At 43.6% G+C, this 22,771-nt stretch overlaps 1 protein-coding gene across 1 annotated transcript in view; it reads left to right on the top strand.

The window, feature by feature from the left end:
* Positions 1-22,771, top strand: part of LOC109303794 (ligand-dependent nuclear receptor corepressor-like protein) — a 99,255-nt gene that overhangs the window by 55,555 nt on the left and 20,929 nt on the right. Inside the window, exon 5 of the mRNA XM_019526068.1 lies at positions 14,705-14,959. Coding sequence (XP_019381613.1) covers positions 14,705-14,959 — 255 coding nt within the window. The remainder of the gene's footprint in view (positions 1-14,704; positions 14,960-22,771) is intronic.

The following is a 22,771-nucleotide window of genomic DNA, read 5'->3' as shown; positions in this document are numbered from 1 at the left end:
AAAAAAAAAAAAAAAAAAAAAAAAAAAAAACCCTCCAAATTCATTTATTTGCTTGAACTCATAGTTCAGTCAGTTTGGTTTATGGAAAATAATCCTGTATCATCAAATGCTAAGAACAAGTTCCTGAATGTTAAAACTTTTGTGAGAATACAAAACCAAAGTTCATTTAGAAAAGATGAAGAAAAAAAGATGCTAGACAAAATAATATAATGGAGAAATCAAATGATTACTCCTGAACATAATGTTGCCTAGCTCCTTTATCTGGGTTGTATCATAAATAAGAAAAATGAGATTATAAACTACTAAAGGTCAAAGGCTAACTCTTAAGTTGTCCATCTTAATGGGCACATCTACATGTGCATTCAGTGTGCACGAATAAACTCTGGAGCTTATTGCTCCAGAGGTTTTTGCTTGCAGGCGTGCCGTTTTCACGTGCATCTAGAAACAAAAAACTTCAGAGCATATTGTTCCAAAGTTTTTTTTTTTGTGCACGGCACATGGAGCCCAGTCGGAACAGCCCGGGCTGGCTGGGGACCCAAGGGGCCAGCCTGCCAGATCAGGGCTGCTCTGACTGGGCTCCATGTGCTGCAGAGCAGCTGACTGAAGCCTCAGAAGCTTCAGCGCAGGGTAGCTCCCATGCTGAAGCACCTTACTGCTTCAGCCAGCTCCTTTGCAGCACATGGAGCCCAGGTCAGAGCAGTCCTGGGCTGGTAGGGATCTTGGGGGATCAGCCTGCCAGTCCAGGCTGCTCTGACCAGTGTCCATGTGCAACAGGAGGGCTGGCTGAGGCACAAGGTTGTTTCAGTGCGTAGGGGCTGCCTGCTGGCTAGCCCTGAACGGAAGTACCCTCATACCCCAGCCAGCCCCGTCACTGTCTATACTTGCACTGCAGCACGCAAAAGAACACTGCCTCAGGGTAGTACTTGTGTTTAGCCGGATTACCTTGTAGTGGCATTTATTAGTCTACTGTGACTTAATAAGGTCACATGTAGGTGGTAAAGTTTTAATGTGGAACTGATTAGTCAGCTCTACAGTAAATTCTCATGTAGACATGCCCAGTGAGTATCATTCTAGTAACAACTTCTATACAAACGAGCAGATATGTGAGAAGCAGAATATCAAACTATTTCATTGGCCTTTTGTGTTCAGAACAAGAGACAGGAGGATTATTTTTGATGCGAGAGTATTATTGAGGCCTCAAGGCATCCTGGAGTTTTACAGATAAAACTGCTAGATCTGTGCCTATTACATTGTTGGCCTACTAATATTTGTGGTTGGGAAAATTTTGATTTATATGCCAAACCTTGGTAAAAGATGATTCAGCTTTCCTTTTGAAGGAGCTACTTTTCATTCTGTCACAGATAAAACTTTTCATAAGGTGGATTAAACTGAAGTTCATAATAGGATCCATTAACCTCAGTGAACCTTCCTTTAGAGAGCTTGTCTTCTGTGCATCTGAAAGGTCAGTTCAGCTGTCCCTTTCTGTAAGTGATTTGTCTTCAACAGAAATCTAAGTAATTAGGGAAACTTGGTCAGAAACTTCAGCAAAGTCAAGATAATTCTCTTCACCTTCATAAGCATCCGTTACATTTATTGTTTCTGCTAAGCTACATTTGGGGAAATTGGCAAGTTTCTCCCTAGATCTTCCTTTGCTTTAATCCACTCAGCACTATTTGAGTTAATTTAAATAAGCATAGTTTTCTTTATCTTTCTGGTCAGTCCTGGAGAGTAAGAAACAAAGGTTTGCCAAAATTTAATCATTCCCTATCTCTTTGTGAGCAGTTATGGGAGAAGGTTGATACCATGAAGGGGAAATTTTTTTAACATGCTTTTAAAAATATATTTCTTTTATTTTGGACTACAAACATTAAAATGTGCTAATCATATTTCCATAGTTATTACATGATGTCACTACAAGTTAGAATTATAATTGTTTTGGTTGCTTATTCATTTCTGTGTTTTGGAGATATGTTAAGTTTAACCTCAGCTATGGATTTATGGTGATTGGTCTTTAAATAATTATAACATGCCTGTAACTTTATTTTGCCATAATGTATATCATTATGTTGAATGTAGACTCTCATTCCATCTTAATGCAGTCTTTGTTTACGAATATATAAAATGCTTAAGTCAAAATCTTCAAAATTTAGCTACAAAAGTACATGCACCTCGTATAGATGCATCAGTAATATGAAGTACATGCATTTCAAACTCTGTATAGGCACATCAGTGGTATGAAAGTCAGAGCCTCTGCTTTTCACTTTAGTCTGGGGGTGTCAAGCATAGGCCTGTGGGCCAGATGGGTGGATCATTCGACCCATCCCACTAGTAGTCCAGTGGGCTACTGGCAATTGAAGATGGGGCTGGTACAGTCAGGGCTTACAAAAGAATTCAGGGTGCCTAGTCAGTGGCAGTGAGAGTGGTAGGGAGTGAGGGCAGTGTATATGCATCCCTTCTTTGCCCTGCTGCTGGCTATGGACCTGCACCAGCATTCCTGACCCTGCATATTCAGCTCAGGAGGAACCTCTGCTGCCTAGATCTAGCCTGAGACCTGTGATGAATTTGAAATTGCTACTTTAGTCAATGTGGGCACCTATACACGTGATGGATTTCTGCTCTGATGCATGCTAATTAGCACGTGTCAGAGCAGACTTAATTGAGTCTGTTGGAGCATGCTAATTAGTGCATTCCAGGCTCTGCATCATGTGTATTCAATGTCCCCATGTTCCAGAAAGGTGTCAGGGGCGCCTTAATGAAAGCTCATTGAACAAGCTTTGTTCAGTGAGCTTTAGTTAAAGCGCCCCTGCTGCCATCTTGAAGTGTGGGATGCTGAATACACACAATACTGTATACACGTGATGTGGCTCTGAGAACTGCTCTAATTAAGGTGCCCCCCTCCACCCCAGAACACATGTATAGATGCCCTGAAATTTCAAGATACTCTCCTCACTAGCCTTCTAAATTGGAGCCCACTGTAGAAGAAAATATACAGGTGTAGGTGAAGAGCTTCAGTAAAGGTTGAGTGAAGTCACAAGGCAAGCAGAGAATACACTGTCAGGGTGACTGAGTCGTTTCAGCTTTTGAGAAGCAGGAAACTAATATAGGTGCTTTTCATTTCATCTTACACATGGAGGAATATGATTTATTCCTGCACATTGCTGAAGTCTTTCCTTGCTTCCAAACCCCTGTCTCCTGTGTCAAAACTCTCCATATTGTTATCTTCACCTTGCATCATTTCCATAGTGAGTATCTGCGACTTTGGTTAGATGAGCCCTGCTCTTTGCTTACTGTAGGGACTGGTTCAGAGCCATAGAGGTGCTTCTGTCTTAACAAGACCTTATTGTGTTGCCTCTACAATCCCTCCAGCTCTTGCTGTCATGTGGGAGAGTACTTTGGTCTCACAGAAGGTAGCATGCTAACAAAAATAAAAGGCTATTAGATAGTCATGTGATTATTCAAATATTGAGAAACTTTAAATCACCCTTATAAATTAGAATGATAGTCATTTGTATAAATACAGTGTTGAGCTCTTGCACTATGTTTTCTACTGCATTTGATCCAGGGGCAACTGTTTGTTTTTCATTCATAATTTTTTTAGGACTCTTACAACTTTTTAAATTCTGATATTTAAATCAATTGACTAGACTCAACTGGGGGTGTGTCTACACATTGCCATATGGCAATGTTGCTATGGTGTCATGCTTTAGTACTTCCTTTTGGAAATGCTAAAGCATGGTGCAGTAACCACCCATACTGCACTGTGTGCATGGTACACAGTTAAATTTTGCTGCTATGTCACCATAGTTTCATAGTAGCTAGGGTCAGGAGGAACCTGAACAGATCATCTAGCCTGACCCCCTGCCACAAGCAGGAATGAATGCTGGGTTCACAAGACCCCAGACAGGTGATCATCCAACCTCCTCTTGAATTTGCCCAAGGTAGGGGCACTAAAACAAGGGAGCACACCGCTATGGTGACTTAGCTGTCAATTGCATGTAGACCCATGCGGTCACCATAGAGCAACATGTAGATGTGCCCAGGCTGGAGAAAAATGCTTAAAAAAATTCTGTAAAAATCCCTGCTGATTTCCTTAACTTTTAGACATCACACATGAAGGGTATAGAATATAAGAATTAGTATGTTTACTTTGGGGGAAAAAAATATTGCAAGAAATACAGGAATACTATGGAAGTTTGTTTTGGAAGCCTTCAAACCGTGTCCATTGCCATATAGAATTTATATGTATAGCTAAACACCAATTAAACTAATCATGTACCTGTATATAGAAATCACCCCAGGTTAATGATCTCCAAATTTTGTTGGGCCATAGGCACTGGGGTGAGCAAGACACATGCTGTACAAGATGCATGTTGTGATCAATGTACATTATTCCCATTAATCTGAAGAAGTGTATTTGTGGACAGCAATATTTCCTGTAACTGCAAGTAATGTTGGAGGATCTTGCAGGCAACAGGTTTCCCTCAAAGCATGGGTTGGGAACATCTGCTATATAGTTTAGCTGAGAAGATTAAGTCAAATAACCTTTTTTCACATGCTGGTAGAAGTGTTGTTTTAGTAGTTCTGCACCTGGAAGATTTCTGATACTGAATTTACATTGAACATTAGTCTGTAGTATAACTAATAATTGCAGTTACTTAATAGCTTGGTGACTTCTCTTGTATTCTGAACCTTGAGAAATTCACTGGTAGAAATATTAACTGTGTCACACTTACACTTATCACAGCTGAAGTTGGGAGGGAGTAAGGATTCCAGTAATAGCAGAGGGCCTAAGTGAACCTGGAGAAAAGTGAGAGAAACTACAGACTAAGAAAAGTTAGACCAGGCTTTGGACTATGTCACTGAGTTTGAAATGATACATATGCACATCATACCCACAGGAAATACTTGATTGCCCAGTGGCACAAAATGATCATAAGAAGATCAAAGATTTGTCTCCAGGTTTGTGGAATGGATGAGGGATGTAGCCAGATTAAACTGTAGTCATGACTTCCTAATAATGAAAAATACCTCTTCTGTGTGCAGCTGTTCTCTTCAAGTGCATCTGGTGCCACCTGGTGAGGATAAAGAAACATTTGATAACTATACTGTGTACAAAGAAGTACAACTCAGCTTTTGCAAAAATATATTTGATGCCTTCATAGTTTTCATTATTGTTCACCGAATTTAAATATTTACCATGCATAGTGCAAAAATACCCACTGAGTGATTAAATACTTCTTACATGTTTTGATTACTTGTACTGCAATACAGTTTATACTCACAGATTATATACTGCGTCATTTCTAGTTGTGTATCAAAATATGCCTATACCTTACCTTTAACATTTTGTGGAGTACTCATCCATGTCTTTAAAAACTACAATTCTTTGCTGGATATTTTTCATAAACATTTTAGAATGACTAATTATTTAGTGGGTGTGGGGGGAGCAGATTTGATAACAGTCTTTCAATACCGTTAAGAGTGGCTATAGAGAGGCTAGTGCTAGATTTTTCTCTGTAGCCTTGGGGGACAGAACAAGGAGTAGTGGCCTCAAATTGAAACAGGAGAACTTTTAAGTTGGATATTAGCAAAAACTTTCTTACTGTGTGGATGATTAAGCATTGGAACATACTACCCAGATGCTAAAATCCCCATTCCATGCAAGTTTTTAAAGCACAGTTTAAACAAACATTTTCAGGGTTTGTTCTAGATGACTTCCTGAGGTCCCTTCCAACCCTACTTTACCATGATTCCACTTGACAAGTGTACAGCATATAATAGAAAATTGTATATAATCCAAAGTCACGTGTTGCATCTCACTTTCTGTTTCTTATAGTGGCCGGTAGCATTCTTAAGTCACAACTCTCTAATCAGTCTATCCTGCGGCAATGTTTTGTAATTTTGTCTCCAGAATACTTCTAGTTTGTCTTCTGTGTCAAAACTGGAGAGAGTGTTATAATTCTTGTTTTCTCCAATACATTTTTCTATTTATTGTTATTCCTAAAATGTGTGAATAACATGAAGTTCACTGAGTGCAGTTTGTCTTGGACAGTATAGTAGTAGTGATCTCTTCAATGAATTAAATCTCAGGAATCCTTCAAAACGTGGAAACTTGCTCATATCACTAAGGAAAAGTCTAAGTGCTGCATAGGCATGCAGGGAGAAAATCAGGAAGGCCAAGGCACTATTTGTGTTGCAATTAGCAAGAGATGTAAAAGGCAATAAAAGGATTCTACAAGTATGTTGGAAGTAAGAGGAAAACTAAAGAAAGTGTAGGTACCTCACTGAATTCGAGAAGAAGTCTAGTTACAGGTGATATAGAAAAGACTTAAGTATTTAACGCCTTCTTACTTCAGTCTTCAAATAATCAGCTACCAAGTAATGAGTACAGTTAGCAGCAAAGATAGGGTAGGTGGCAAATGGCCTAGAGCAGCGGTTCTCAACCTCTAGCTGCTGGGCCCAGAAATATGGCAGCAGCGAAGCAGTGGCAATTAATGATGTCCTCTGGGACAAATGACATGGCCCCGCATGCAGAACTGGGGCTGGTGCCATGTGCCAGGTCTAGCCTATGGACCAACCCTGCACCGCTCTTATCCATGGGTACAGAAGGTTGGGTACCAGTGGCCTAGAGTAGTAGAAGAACAGGTTAGGGATTACTTAAGAGAAGCTAGATGTTTTCAAGGCAGTTGGTCCAGATGTGGTATATCCTAGAGCAGGGGTGTCAAAGATAAGGCATGTGGGTCCAATCCAGCCCATAGGGCCAGATTATCTGATCTGCAGACTATATGTGGCACAGGGCTGATCCAGAGTGTGTGCTGCATGTAGCACCTGTGCTAGACTAGCCCTGCACACTGGATCTGGGCTGGAACCTATTGAGCCTATAGACCAGCCTCATAGGCACGATCCAGCCCACGGGGCTGGTCTAGCCTGAATATCAAAAGTTCAGAACACTCCAGACTGGTACTGCATGTAGTGTATGCCCCAGATGGGCCCTGCATGCCAAGTGTGGCGCCAAGGAGGGCATGTGCTATATGCAGTGTGGGACTGGAGCTGGTGCATACACTACACACGGCACCCATGTAGGGCTAGCACTGCAGGTTAGATCTAGCACGTGGGTCTAGTCTGTGGGCCCAGTCTGACCTACAGACTGACCCCATGCTTCTCAACTGGTTCACAGGGCTGGATGAGTTTGACACTCCTCTAGGTAATTACCTGAGGTAATTTCAGAGGCATTGGCTATCATTTCAGACCTTGTGGAGGTCAGCTAAGATCCTGGATCATTGGATTTTACTATATTTTCACATGTATAGCACACCCTGGAATATAATGCACAAGCGGAAGGAAAAATAAAACATCTGTCCTTGTAGTAAGTAATTGAGTAGCACCAGCTCAGGAGCCAAGTCTGCTCATTGTTATGCTCCCTGTGGTTTACTTCAGATTTTACTTGGTTTCACCCACTAAGTGGCAGAACCTGCTCTTACCATCTATATCTATCTATCGATGGATATAGATGACTTAGTCCATCTGTCTGTCTGTCTCTGTAATGCTCTTGGGGGGGGGCGTGGCTTCTGATGGGCTGTGGCTCCAGCCAGTGCTGCATCAAGAATTCCTGTCAAGAATGACAGACAGGGTGGGCGGGGACAGAGTTCTGCCACCCGCCACCCTGTGCCGCTGCCACCTTCTGGGGGTGGCGCATGGCTGGATGCAAAGCGGCAGCAGCGTGGGGCAGTGGGTGGTGGCGTTCTGTCCCCCTGCCCCCCCATTTTTGACAGGCAATTTGCCAAAAGTGTCAGGTGAGGCGGGCAGGTACAGAGTGCAGCCACCCATCACGCGATACCGCCTCTGCCTCCCAGGGGGGTGGCATGGGGCTGGATGTGGGGGAAAGGGGGTGGCGCACGGGTGGATGTGGAGCAGCAGCAGCATGGGACGGTGGGTGGTGGCGGCCACCACTGCATGCAAACACGCCCCGCTTTCCCCTGCTTCTGGGAGGGAGCAGCAGGCGTGGTGAGTGGCAATGCTCTGTCCCCATCTGCACCCCCCATCATTCTTGACTGATAATTCATTAGTATTTCTCATATATACTGTACACTCCAATTTCAAGTGGCTTTTTGGGAGGAAATAGTCATGTTACATGAAGGTTGTTGAGGGTTTTTTGGGGTTTTTCTTTACCAAGATGGGAGATAATATTTTAAATGCACAAATACAGTTTCACAAAACAGATCTTGAACCACATCTTTCAAAGTTACTATTATTGACCTGGATTTTATCAGCTTTTTACTAATAGCCACAGATGTGTAATTAATATCGACTAATAAGGAAATCTCAGGCTTGTGGTTGTGAAATCAAAATAACATTTCCTGGCTAGTCAGATGTTTAGAGTCTTGAGATTTATTTTTGGGTTTTTTGTTGTTGATTAGGGTTTGTTGATTAGGTCTTTCAGTTGTATACACATACCTGTATATGTTGTTCATACTTTTTAATATTGAGCCTCCAGATTTGTTTTACATATTTTTAGAAAAATGAAATTGAATGTAGTCCTTCATAGTTTCATAGTAGCTAGGTTCAAGAGGGACCTGAACAGATCATCTAGCCTGACCCCCTGCCACAGGCAGGAATGAATGCTGGGTTCCTTTTTAAAGATACTTACTTGAATCCAAGATAAGGTTTCTTTTTCCCCATTCATCATGGAGGATAGGGGGAGCTCTTTGTCTTGAATTTGAGTACAAAGCAGTGGGGCAGGCAGCTGCTGCTGCTCCAGCCCTGATCAAAGCTTGGGGTTGGTCGAGGCCAGAGCTGCAGCCCTCCCCCCCCGGCACCTGTCCCCCTGACTGCTGCTTCCGGCCCCCAACTGCCTCTCACTACCTTTGCACCATTCCACCTTGCCCCCTACTGCCTCTTTCCCTCTTCCTCCCCTGCTTGTCCCACTTCACACTGCTGCTTACCCACAGTCATGGCTCTGGCCCCGGCTATGGTGGTAGCAGTTCTACTCCTGGCGTCAACCCAGGGCCAGGTCTGGAGCTGCCACCTTTGCAGCCATCACTGAAGGGCCAGGTGGAGACCAGAGCTACCATATGTTCTGTGCCCTGGGCTAGAGCTGGAGCTACGACTGTAGTAAGTGTGGGAGAGGGGGGCAAGAGGCAAGGGGGCAGGCAGTAGAGGCACAAGTGGCAGTGAGCAAGGTGCAAGGGAGGAGCAGGTACAAGGTGGGCAGGCATCAGGTGGTATGGGGACAGGCAGCAGGGGTCAGGGGCTCAGGGACAGGCCTTTGACTTCCCTGCTGCCTGCATTCCTGTCACTGCTTGCCTCTGCTGCTTTTGCTTTCCCCACTGCAGCAGCAGTTGTGGGACAAATTTAAGATGACTATCCAATAGTTATATCCCATAAATGGAAAATTATGACACATATTTTCCATGTATACAATCTACTTATGGGGGGGGGGTCATTTTAAATATAAAGTCATCTCAGGATTCAGGCAAATACAGGAAATATAAAAGTGGGAAACTGAAAGGGTTCCACAAAAAATAAAAACTTGAAATAACAGTAGGGTTATTTTAAACCATATGCAGTCCTGAGCCATGTTCTACTTCATCCTCATGTACATTCCCCCAGTTCTACCTTTTTATAGGGAAAAAGGTTAGAACTGTACATTTGCAGTCATTGTAGTATTTCAAGATCTGGTTGAACTTAATGATTTTTTTTCCAAGGATCAAATAATTTAATTTCTTTCTAAAAATGCCTAATGTAAGAAAGTATTTTGAGAATAGATTTGGGATCCTCACTATTTGGTTTGACTGAGAAGATGACTTCTACAGTTACTAGTACATGAAGCTCAACCCAGGGTCTAAAATTCAGACTTAGTTACATACTAGCAACAAGGAAGAAACAATAATTTTATGAGTGCAGCACAAATATGCCATGTAGAGTTTTCTATCATTATATTACATTTTCTCATGTACAACACACACCTTTCCCCCAAAATTGGGATGTGTGTTTTAAGCAGGAAAGCTGTTTTCTTCATTGGAAATGGAGCACTTCTGAAGACGCTACGCCTGCCCTACAGCTGCCAAGATGGTTGTTGCTCTTGCCTGTTCAGGAAACTGATGGTGTGGAGTCTTGTGTTAACCTTCTCATAACCATAGCTATTGACTGAGCATTGTAGCTTGTACCTGAAGAAGCAAGTGAGCTGTTGGTAATATTTTGATTAGGCTTGTGATGTTATTTACTGGAACTTATGTAAAGAATTATTTACAGTAAAAAAGTAACAATCTTGCTACTGCCCCAGCATGTATTTTGAATTCAGTGAGTCCTCCAATGTGTGTGGTTTATTTGGGGATGTGCCATATGCAAGAAAATGTGGTATTAGTGCAGCAGATTTGGTGATTTTACTGAAGATGCTAGAGGAATAGATTTACACCTGCAAGCATAAGGAAGGCTCCAGGGTCTATTCTGTATGTGTGGTTCCTAAAGACAGAGAAGGTGTATCTGGATGCAGGCTACTTTGCTTTCTCACTTGTAATGGTCATATACTACCAGGAATCTATTACCAAAAAAATCTTTGCTTCTTTTTTACCTTATTTTTTCAAAGCTTTAGCTCAGGGCTGTCCAACTTTCAAGAAGCTAGGGCTCAGATATATTACGGGTTGCACCAATAAGGGCTGTACCAAGACAAGTCACAGGCCTTTAGGCTGTTCACCACATGGATGCCCCTGCCACTACACCATGTATTTACATGGGCAGCCCCCTTCCACTGCTGCACTATGCAGTCTCACAGCTCTGGGCTTACCCTCTGCTTCCCATGCTGTGCACCACATTGTCCCACCCTTGTGGATGGGGGCAGGAAGCAGCAGCTGGAAGGAGGGAGAGCCTGGAGGCTCTGGCCCCTGTTGCAGCTGGAGCTATAAAGGGAACAGCAGCTGAGCAGGAACCTGGAGCTGCAGAGTAACCCTTTGCAGGCTGCATGCAGCCCATGGGCCACCAGCTGAATAGACCTGCTTCAGCTATTTTAGCTATTTTCTGCATTTCAGCATTCAGAAGCTACATGCATTGAGTGTTGGTTTTGTTTTTTCTAACATGTCATCTAAGCCTTGACCCCCAAGGAGTTAGACCATGTAACAGATTCAGGCATTGTCTATGAGGCAGGAAAATGTCAATAATAGACAAAAGCACTTGTGACTCGTACATTGCTGTCAAGCATAATGTAGTAGGGAGCGTTATGGCTGTCTGCATCCATCTGTCCAAGTACTTGGGCATCATGTATTTCCTCTGAGCCCTACTTAGAGTAGTCTTGGATATTCCATGAAGTCTGGTTAAGTCTGGCTAGAAGAGAATTTTAACCCTTAATGTTAGTGGGTTACAGCTGCTGGTGTTAAAAATGTAATGTTAGTACCATTCAAGTGCCCTGCATCATCTCTATTGAAATTACAGTGTCCTACACATTGCAAGGTCCCAGTGATTGTGGGGTCTTTCTTTTTGAAAATTGGTGGTACGGATCTTCAGGTCATCTGTCAAGGTATTGTTGCCAAATTAGAAACATTGACAGTAAGTGCCTAAAGTGAGACAGCTTGTCTTGTCAGCATCTAATACTGAAACTGAAATTAGAAATCATGATGGCTGATGGTTGGCTTTTTCAAAAGCTGGAGTACTGCCTGCTCTACTTTCTCCTAATCTTACATAAAGATTTCTTGGTGCACTCAAAGTACTCTATTTACTTGAAGCTAAAATGAGATTTATTTTTCCTCCGGTCAGTTTGAGAGGAAAGCCCCTCATCTTAGATTTGCATACAAAGTGGAGGGGGAGCAGGCAGGTGCTGCAGCTCTGAGCCCAGGTCAGGGCCAGAGTCAGACCCACGGCAGTCCCCTGCCCACCTCTCCACTTGCCCTCTGCAGCTTGTGCCCATTCCTCTGTCCCCTTCTGTTTTTACTGGCAGGTGCAGCTCAGCTCTGGCTAGGGCTGGATTTCCTCCCAGGCATAGAGTACAGCTGTGGCTGCATGGCCCAGCAAGGCCTGTGCTTCCTTGTGCTGTGGTGCATGACCTGGCAGGGAACAGAGCCTTAGCAAAGTCTGTCAGTAAGGGGGAAGAAGCAGAAGCTGTGGGGAGCGGGTGCAGGGGAAGGGGAAGAGACTTGAGGAGTTGGAGGGAAGAGGCAGAGATTATGAGGAATTGGTTGCAGGGGGACAGAAAAATTGTGGGGGGGGGAGAGCGGGGACTGAGGAGCTAGGTGTGGGGAGTGCACGTGGCAGGGGTGCAGGAAACCTGAAGGGGGAAAAAGTGGGAGGGCAGAGAACAGGGGTGCTTCCTAATCCCCCAATGGCCTACATGCTGTGTGTTGTTTGTGTCTTGTGTGTATGGAACTGGGGAGAAAATGGAAGAACCTGCCTTCAAGGATCAAACTAGAAAGGCAGAGTTTTGAGACCCGTGTCTGTCTTGTGCTATGTATTAAAAATGAAAATTATCCAAATATTATACCTGCAGAGAAGTAAAATACTGAAGCAATCTGTTACAAAATTTCCTATGCTTTTTGTCATGACAGGCTGCTGAAAAGTAATAATGCTAGAATATATAAAGCAGTAGTAAACATACTGTGAAACTAAAGACATTGAAAAAAATGGAAGCCTTTTTGTGTTTAAAAAAAAATTTGATATGCAAAGGCCCATTTTAAATGGTTTATTAAAATTTGCCCATGTGACCCTGCTGAATGGTTTTTGCATCCACAAGAATAATCCTGACATGTTACATTGAAAGCTAATCCTAGATTGAAGGTAGTAGAAATGGTAAGTGAATAATATAATCTACTTCTCTAATAATTTTCCTAACCATATTCTTATTTTAATGCCCTTTTCCTAATCTCCTATTTTGGCATAAGAAGGGCGATTTTATTTTCATGTTTCTCAAACTGTGATCTGTGGAAACTTGCTAGTGATTTAAAAACAGACCTAGGTACTGTCCATTCCTTTTTTTCCCAGGTTTTCTAATACTCCTTTTCTGTTTTTGCCATAGGTATATGATGTGCATTCAAATTGAAAGGGAATGTGGTTCCCATATTTGAAAATGAGAGAGGAAATTGTTCCCCACAACAGTACATAAATGGTTGAAATAAACTTTGAGAAATTCACCCTTAGTTTATTTTAATACTAAGTGTACATGAGACGCTTCTAATAAGATATGAGATTTACTTGGCAGTCTGTAGTCTTATGGTACAACACACTTCTGGGAGAAGAGAAACCTGAGGAGTGATCCCTGCTGAACCTCTTTTCAGCACTTCTCCCAGGGTGCTAACTTCTAGGGTACAGAGACTGATTGCTTCTCCTTCTGGTCTTATGTTTCTTGCATTCCTGGTTGCCTGGTGGTCTAACTTCAGCAGAAAGGATGGTTATCCCCACCCAGCCTATTCTGTAGCCTGCTGGTTAGGCAGGTGTTTTGGAAAATGAGAGATGTGGATTAAAATACACAGAGTATAAGGGGTGCTTAGAACCCAGGTCTCCCACTCTTGAATCAGTGTTGCGGCACTAAATATCTATTAGGCAAATGATGCCCCTTCATCTTGAGACAAGATTAGACATTCTGAATTGCAAGTGAATTTAGATGCTTCATGTTCAACTTGAGTTGGGCATTAAGCTGCTGAGAAGGGTTGAGGTTCATGTACACCCACCCCCCTATACTTAGAATTTCCTTATAGATACCTCCAGGCACCACCAGACTTTTTGAATTGCCTTTCCAGGGTCATAGTTCTGTCCGCTTTATAGAGCACCCAGCACATCCAACAGATTATCCAGTTTCACTCAGGCCCCCCTATATGTGCAATGGGATCTAATGTGAAGCTAAATGTGCAATGGGATCTAATGTGCAGTTTACACGATCACACCTCCTGCCATGCTACATGTGCAGGTGGGAGCCCCACACATCCTAGTTAAGGGGTTCCCAACTACTGGGGTGCCCTGTGCACCCCCAAGGCTGGAGGATCACACTGTGGCAATCCCCCCAGCCCTGATCACTTCAGATCACTGCAGAGGCAACTCCTGTGCCCTGGGTGGTGTGGGGAAACCCCCAGGGCCAGAGGATTACCACAGGGTGATCCCTTCTGGGGTGTGTGAGAAACCCCTGTGGCCAGAGGATCATTATGATCCTCCAGCCCCAGGGATTTCCTTCACACTTGAGCCCTGGGGATTGTGGCTTCCACAATCCTTGGGGGTCAGGGGTTTTACATTAGGTATGGTGCATCTGTGCAGCTGGGAGCCCAGTCAGCTGACAGGGCCCCTAGCCTCAGGGAAGACCTTGCTACATGTGCAAATTAAACCTCAGTAGCAACCAGTTATAAAGTTAGTACATATTTTCGAGATCTAACTTTACAGCTGGTTGGAGCTTTTATTCTGATAGCTACTTTTGCATTTGTAGCTGGTTTCCTGGTAATTGCACAATTAACCAGTTAATTGCACAATGCCTGTAATGTGTAGAGGGGACCTGAATGTAGGCACTTAAGTCTTTTCCATTAACTATTTTTTGCTGTTACACATGGAGTAAGATAGGAGTTCGCTATGTGGACTAAAATCCTTAAACATCATTTAGCAAGCTTTTTAAAGCAAAGAACTCAAGACTTCTAAATTATAGTGGTTTTGATTCCATTCATAATTTTTAAAAAGGATTTTATTTAATTAAGGTTAATCAAATCATAATTAATGCGAGTCTTGCTTATGTTTTTTTCCCTAGATCTTCCTCAGAACTGTGATCCTAACATTCCCCTAGTTGCTCAGGAATTAATGAAAAAGATGATCCGTCAGTTTGCAATTGAATATATTTCAAAAAGTAGCAAAATTCAAGAAAATAGAAATGGTTCATCATTTGAACCAGGTCTGATATGTAAAAGTATCCAAATGAACCAAACGGAAAACTCCCTTCAGGAAGAACAGGATAGCCCTCTAGACCTCACTGTGAATCGAACTCAAGAACAGAATACTCAGCAAGGTAAATCTTCTATATTTATCTAATAAGACCTTGATTTGTAATTGTTTTTTGTGTAGACTTATATGATAGTTTAAATTATGTCTGGAAATAATTATTCTTTTTAAATGTATCCTGTCTATCCAAAAACTGAGCGGGCAAAAACATGGAAGATTAACTTCTATTTTGACAAGTACAAAATAATTCACATGGCAGGAAAAATAACCTCAACTATGTATACCGGGGTGGGCAAAATATGGCCTGCAAGCTGGATCTGACCCACCAGGCACTTTCATCCAGGCCGCAGCACCCACGAATGAATTATTTCCTGCCCAGCCCTTCCACCCATGAGGGTGGGAATGAGGGTGCCTACACCTGCCCTCAGCGTATCCTATTATGCCTCACTCCTACCTCTGTGGGTGGAAGATCCAGTCCTGCTAGCATGGGATGGGGCTGCTGCTGCAGGCTTTGCTGGCATCCCGCTGCTGCTGGACAGTAGGTAGGGAAGTGAGGCAGGTCTGCAGTTGGGCAGGAGCATGGAGCGTGGGGCTGGGGCTGGCTGCAGCTTGGAGCCTGTGCCTAGGGGGGGCGATAGTAGTGCGGAGCTTGTTTGGGCAGGGTGTGGGTGTGAGGAGGGAGGGGTTATGGGTACACCCCCATACACACTGCCCCCTCATTGCTGGCAGGCAGTGGGGGGCAGCAGCGGGGGAGAAAGAGGTGTTCTCTGCTTGACCCTGGTGCCTGGCTCCTGGCTCTGGCCAGTGCTATGAGGAGTGCAACTCCTGCTGGGCCATTAGTTTCCCCAGTGCTCCTTGCACTCACAGAGCACAGGAGGGAAGGCCCAGGCATTGGAGCAGGGGGGGAGGAGGCGGTAGCACCTGGCTCCTGTGTCAGGGGCCTCCCTCCTGTGCCCCACCAGTGTGGGGAGTGCCTGGGAAGCAAACAGCCCAGTGGGGGCTGTGCTCCTCGCTGTGATGTGCAGAGCTAGCCAGAGCCAGGCACCAGCACCCCCACCTGCTGCTGCGCCATTGGAGAGTATGGAGGAGGTCCCCACACCCCTCCCACTCTCCCTCACACCCTGCAAACCATAGGCACAGGCTTGCACCAATACATCCCCCCCGCAGTGTTGCCTACATTGACTGCAAGAGAGGACAGTGTGTTCCAGAGACACTCACCCACACCCCACAAACACTACAGAACTTCCCCAACAAGTACATCAGGTGTGGGCATCAAGAGCTAGTGGGGCAACTCTTCAGGAAGGTGCCTCAAGGGAGTATGAGGACCAATGGGCATAAGCTAATAGAGGGTCAATTCAGGCTGGTCACAAGAAAAATCCTTTTCTCTGTAAAGGTCACCAGAATTTGGAACACACTCCCTGCAGAGGTGGTGTGGGTCACCATCCTTGGAGGTGTTCAAAATGAGGCTGAACAAGCATCTTGTTGAGCTCATCTAGGCCCAATAACTTCCTGCCCATGGCAGGGGACCAGACTTGATGATCTTACAGGTCCCTTCCAGTCCAGTTATAGTAGGTGGTTGATTTTTAGTTTAGTTGATCTTTGTTTTTTTCTGGTTCTAAGATGGCAGTTCCCCTCTCCCAAAAGGAGTATTTCCAGGGAGGGAGAGGAAGGACTTCTGATGGAAAAATTCAGGGATCAGGGGAGGGACTTCTAGTTCCAAGATGGCAACCAAGGGGCAGGGCACCTATCAAGAGCAGAGCTACATGTGCAGCCCTCGATAGCTCACCAAACCTTGTTAAGCGGCCCTCTGCCCAAAATAATTGCCTGTCCCTGAGGTATACACAATGCTGGGTTTTTTGTATACAACTAAGAAAAGAGACTGTGACATCATTGTAGATATTTCACTAAAAATATTGGCTTAGCAGTGACCAAAAAAAGCCAATAAATGTTCCTTAAGAAAGGAAATGAAAACAGAACAGAAAGCATCATTATGTCATTGTAAAAATTTGTGGTGAGTCAAATCTTGAATACTGTGTGCACTTCTGGGCTCCACATTCAGAAAAGTTATAGTGGACTAGAAATGATGCAGAGAATGGCAACGAGAATGATTAGGGGTACGGAATAACTATTGTACCAGGACTGATTGGAAAGGCTAGGACTCTTCAGTTTGGAAGGGATAAAGCTGAAGGAGAATATGATAGAGATCTATGAAAGCATGCAGGGTATGGGGAAAATGAATAAAGAACTAGTATTCACTAAGTCCCAGAACTAGTGGGTGCCCATTGAAACTAACAATAAAACAAAAGGAAGGACTTGGCTTTTTTTTTACACAGTGCATAATTAACTGTGGTACTTGTTGCCATAGGAGGTTGTAGATGCTATAACCAAATTCAGAAAAGGTTTAGACGAATTAATGGAAGACAAGTCCATTGGGAGCTATGAAATAGAACAGTCAGGGATGTACTGTCTGATATTTCTAAACCAATGATGGTTGATCCCAGGTACAGTGTGACAGAGGATGGTTTACACATGCCCTGTACTTATATTCTCCCTCTACAGTGGGTGCCAAACTTTTGAATAGGCATGCTGCAATTGAGCTCTGCAGCATTCCTAACTGCCACTCTGATTCTTTTTTCCTGCCCAATCTGCTGCTCTTGTTTCTGATCCCTGCCCTGTCTGCCACTGTACTACCTGTCCCCTCGCCAGTCTGCTATATGCCACACACGGGCTGCCCGTGCCACTTGTGACACCTGTGCCATAGGTTGACCACCCCTGCTCTGTTTGGAAATAGGATTCTGAGTTCAAATGATCATTGGTCTAACACAGCATGGCATTTATCCAAAATAGTATTCAATCTAGTAACATAAATCCTATTGTAGATTATGAAAAGTCAGGTGGAAAAGGTAAGTTACTACATTATCTCATCCAGTTATTTTTGAAGACTAGGAATTTTTCTCTAAACAGCAAACTCCTATAGGAAAGCTATAAAAACATTCTTTTAAAAATACGTTTTGGTCTGTGTATGCCATATTTTTTCCAAAAGGTAATATCTTCACACCTTAGTCCATGGCTTCAGCGATTGACTGATGGGAATTGCCCACATTTAGAACACTAGGGCTCTCCAGCTAGTCATGTTTCCTGCAGCTAACATTTTAATGATTTACACAGAGCTGTGCGCTTTCCTGAGTTGGATAGTATCTTTAATAGAGCTATTCTGCTCACCTGTGGGCTGCTTGCTGAAGTAGAACGTATTACTTATTTCTCAGTTATTTTGAATAGGAGGGAAATTCGCTTTTCTCTCCAGTAGTCATAAAATCTAACTGAAAAAGAAATGTGATAGAGCTATTAGTTGTCAGGACGAGATTAGAGTATGATGGCTTAATTGGGTTTTAAGAATAAAACAACAGATTGTTGGGGCTATTGCAAATTTCAGGATTGTGTTCTAGTCTTTTAGAACTGCATGAAACAGGACTTTCTTCCCAAGTGTGAGAAACTGGCCCTGGCTAAGGACAGGCCCATAGCCTACTCAGGAATAGTGTTAAGCAGTGCAAAGCATTCTGCTATGTAGGTCCAAGGTGTTCAGGGGTCTTTGTTGCACTGAAACTAACTAGCAGCATCAATTTTCTGGCTGCCATCAATACAGTTGCTTGGGAGACATAGGGACCTGATTACACAACCTTTGCGCACAGCTGCCAAAAGGTAAACTTTACTCCTGGTTTTGTTATATCTACAGAAGATGTAGCACAATGTTATTTTTCATTTAAACAAGTAAAATCAATGTACTTAGTTCTTTGAACACTCCTCCCAAACAGTCACGTACTAGTTCCCAAGAGCTCTGGTCCTGTTTTTAGTCCAACAGCAGTTTTCAGGGGAGTTGGTGACTGGCATTACATTTACCAATATGAAAACACTAACAGAAGCATCCCGTTTCTCAAGGCTTGTTTTATGAGTTCACATTCTTTCAGAGCACCACTGGAACAAGCAGAAGACTTACAGCATACTTTTGAAAGTATTTATGCCCCATTATGTGAAAAAAAAATCCACACGTTAAAGTTCAGACTCCAAAATCAAGCACTCTAATTCAGACATCAAATAACTTTTAAGTAGTCCATATAACCTGAATTTGGGCCCCATGTGTTTATGGATTATAGTCTTTAGTTATATGAAACTTTTTTTACATGGATGTATCTCTATACCTGTACTTTATCTGTCATTTTTTTGCATTCTAGTAGATTACTTATACCTTCACTCTGCATGTCCCTTTCTCCTGACCAGCATTGAGTAGCATTGAGCGCCCTAAAGATACAGTCCCCCTATTTTTCATTTCATTTGTCTACCTCCACAGTTGCCTCTGCTTTGCTTCCCTTCTGTATCCTGGACTCTGAACATATCAATACAAACAACATCTTCAGGGACTGTATGTGCCAGGATTAGTCTTTATACTGTCTGTGTCTACATGAGACACTGACTGCGCAGTTGTTACTACACCATCATTTAGTACTTGCATACACAAGTACTAAATGACTACGCAGTAACCGAAGTTACTGCACAGTAGCGTCCCTGAATGGCTTTTGGGTGACGGTGACTGCACAGTAACTTGTTACTTCATGCCATGTGATATTAATATGCAGTAGTAACAAGCTATTGCTCGGTCAGCATCTTGTGTAGATGTGGCCACTGTATGTGAACCGTATTTTCTGTAGGTTTGTAACTTGGTGAATTTCTTTATGATCAGCAAAAAGAGAGTTACCACCAGCGAATTTCAGAAACCCATTAAAACCTCTCATTGAACAACAGTTAAGGAATATTTAACTTAAGAAGAACACTGTGTTTTTCTAAAAAAAAACAAAAAAAAAAAAAACTTGCACCATTTTTGCTGGATGGAAGTCAAAATAATGTTAGTCTTAGGCAAATGTGAATTTCTAGATAGGCATAGATATAAAACACCCTACTTTTGGACACCATGAAGTCTTACCATTAGCAAGAAATCCAGGAACACTTTTAAATTACAGATGGACCTCACCAGTTGTACAGGTATGTGTTAAATGGGAGACGAGTGCACTGGATAAAATTCAGAACATTTTTTCCTGTCAGACAGCATAATTTTAATGGTGTGTAACCATTAAAAGATTTGTAAAAGAGATCCAGTGGTTGATATGAGTTCATTAAGTTAATCAGAAACAATATTTTAAAACATGCTATAAAATAAAGAAAGTGACAATACAGGTTAAATGACCACATCATGAGATTCTTGTTGGTATGGGACATCTCCAGGACAATTACTTAAAATTTCTAACCGGTCAATTATCCACACATTTACACTACTAGGGGTGGGCAAAGTCTGGCCTGTGGGTTGAATGAGGCCCATGGCATACTCCATTTCCCAGCTGCCCCTGCCAGTCTGCATTGAGACCCTGGGAGTGTAGGGCTGCAGAACTGGCACTCTGGCCCAGTCTGGCCCCACGTTATCACAGCTCTGCAGTCGCAGGGTCTCTGTGGAGACTGACCAGGAGCCACACAGGCAGATGCTCTGGGGCTGGGGCTGGGGCTGGGGCCAGGATCTTGCAACAGTGACAGCATGGGATGGCACCGGGGCAGAGCTGCAGTCCACTCCCTGTATGCCCCTGTCCCCAGAACCTGTGTTTGTTGGAGATCAGCTGGGAGCCATGCGGGTAGGGGCTGCTGGGAAATGGAATCCAGCTGCTGACCAGATCCATAATTTTGTTCACTCCTGCACTATATATTGAGGAGTTTTGCTTCTTTCAGAACTGCATTTGGTAGAGAAGTCTTATACTTGATAAGATAACGAGATAGAGAAATAAGATATGTACTTCAGTTATTCTTTGTATTTTCTTTTTTTAAAATCATTTTTTGTATTCATTGCTCTGGTTATTTGCTTCTCTCTCAAATCAAATGTGTAGACCAGAGCTCATTTGTTAATCATATTCTTAGTATCTGGATTATCCATTGCTCTCCCTACTTAGGAGGGAATTTTCATCTGGAATATATCAATTCTTAGAATATTCATTATTATTGTGATTGTAAACTTCCCAAAAGACTTCTGTATTCATTTTTAATGTGGAATTCAGTCCCATAGATCCCTGATCTTTTGGGGAGCCTCTGGTTGTTGCTGTAATGCAGAAATTTAGGCAGAACTATTCTAGAAGGAGAAGCACAAGCCTAGATCTGATGAGATTATTATCCACAATCAAATGCTATAGCTGTCGGACAGGATCTAAACTTGATGTTTCATAGTTTCATAGTTGGTAGGGCCGGAAGGGACCTGAGCAGATCATCAAGTCCGACCCCCTGCCATGGCAGGAAAATGTACTGGGGTCAAATGACCCCAGCAAGGTGATTGTCTAGTCTTGTCTTAAAGACCCCCAGGGTAGGAGCCAGCACCACTTTTGTTTGGAAGTTGGTTCCAGATCCTAGCCACCCTTACCGTGAAGTAGTGCCTCCTGATGTCTAATCTGAATTTACCCTCTGCCAGCTTGTGACCGTTATTTCTAGTCACTCCTGGTAGTGCTTGGGGGAACAGGGACTTCCCCAATGCCTGCTGGTCCTCTCTGACTGGTTTGTAACAGGCCACTAGATCCCTCCTCAGCCTTCTCTTGTGGAGGCTGAACAGGTTTAGGTCCCATAGCCTCTCCTCCTAGGGCCTGCCCTGCTGCCCCCTGATCATGCTGGTGGCCCTCCTCTGGACCCTCTCCATGTTGTCCACATCCCTCTTGAAGTGCAGCGCCCAGAACTGGACGCAGTACTCCAGCTGCGGCCTGACCAGTGCCACATAGAGGGGGAGGATCACCTCCTTGGACCTGCTTGAGATGCATCTGTGGATGCATGACAAGGTACGGTTGGCCTTCCTGACTGCATCCTCGCACTGCCGGCCCATGTTCATCTTGGCATCAATAATGACTCCAAGATCCTTTTCTGACTCTGCACTGGTGAGAAGGGAGTTCCCCAGCCTGTAGGTATGGTTCCGGTTGTTCCTCCCCAGGTGCATCACCTTGCACTTGTCAGTGTTGAATCCCATCCTGTTCTCATCTGCCCACCCCTGTAACCAATCAGACCTAGACAGTAGCCTATTCCTTCCTTCCAGCATGCCCACATTCCCCCACATCTTAGTGTCATCACCATGTTACCAAGCATGATGCTAAGGTTAAAAGAAACGGTCAATAAGGAAGATTTATTAAAGCATGAAAGATACCAATATGGCACTGGTATGGAATAATAAAGACATCAATGAGAAATATAACAACTGCAAAATGAAAATGTTTCTTGTGTTTTGGATATGCCAAGTGCTAAATTCTGGATGAAATATAGGGTATTTACAAAATATAAGGGAAATTATTTTGCCACTGCATTTTCTAGTGGTAGGCAATACTTAACTAAGCCATGTGTAGATTAAACGAGGGGTGTGTGTGCACGACACTTTAAAGCAGGCTAAGTACTTTGCACTGCTTTAATGGTGTTGATGTTTGCACGCCTTGGTGGCGTATTGAGCATTAATTCCAGCTGCTGTAGGAAATTTGGTGGCATAATGAACCTTAAATGATGGGGCACAGCAAACTAAAACTCTTCCAAGGAGCTTTAGTTTGCTGCCCCTACAGCCGCAGAGTGTAGCACCGGGCTCTGTGCAGCTCAGGGGCTCTGCAGGCAGCCTGGCAGCAGCCCAGGAAGGCAGGCTCCGCTCAAGAAAAGTGGTGAACCTGATCTTTCTTTTTTCACCCCACTGGAGCCTGCCTGCCTTCCTGAGCTGCACGGGGAATTGGTGCTTCCCTCCATAGCTGCAGCGTCCCCCAGGACCGCCTGAGCTGGGTGCCTGCCGGCGGGTGCTGCCACAGAGGGAAGCACCAGCTGCCTGCCCCGCCCCCCC

This window comes from Gavialis gangeticus, unplaced genomic scaffold (genome assembly GCF_001723915.1).
Source record: "Gavialis gangeticus isolate Ggan-Ray unplaced genomic scaffold, GavGan_comp1, whole genome shotgun sequence".
NCBI lineage: Eukaryota > Metazoa > Chordata > Crocodylia > Gavialidae > Gavialis > Gavialis gangeticus.
This window is presented reverse-complemented; position numbering and strand designations above follow the sequence as displayed.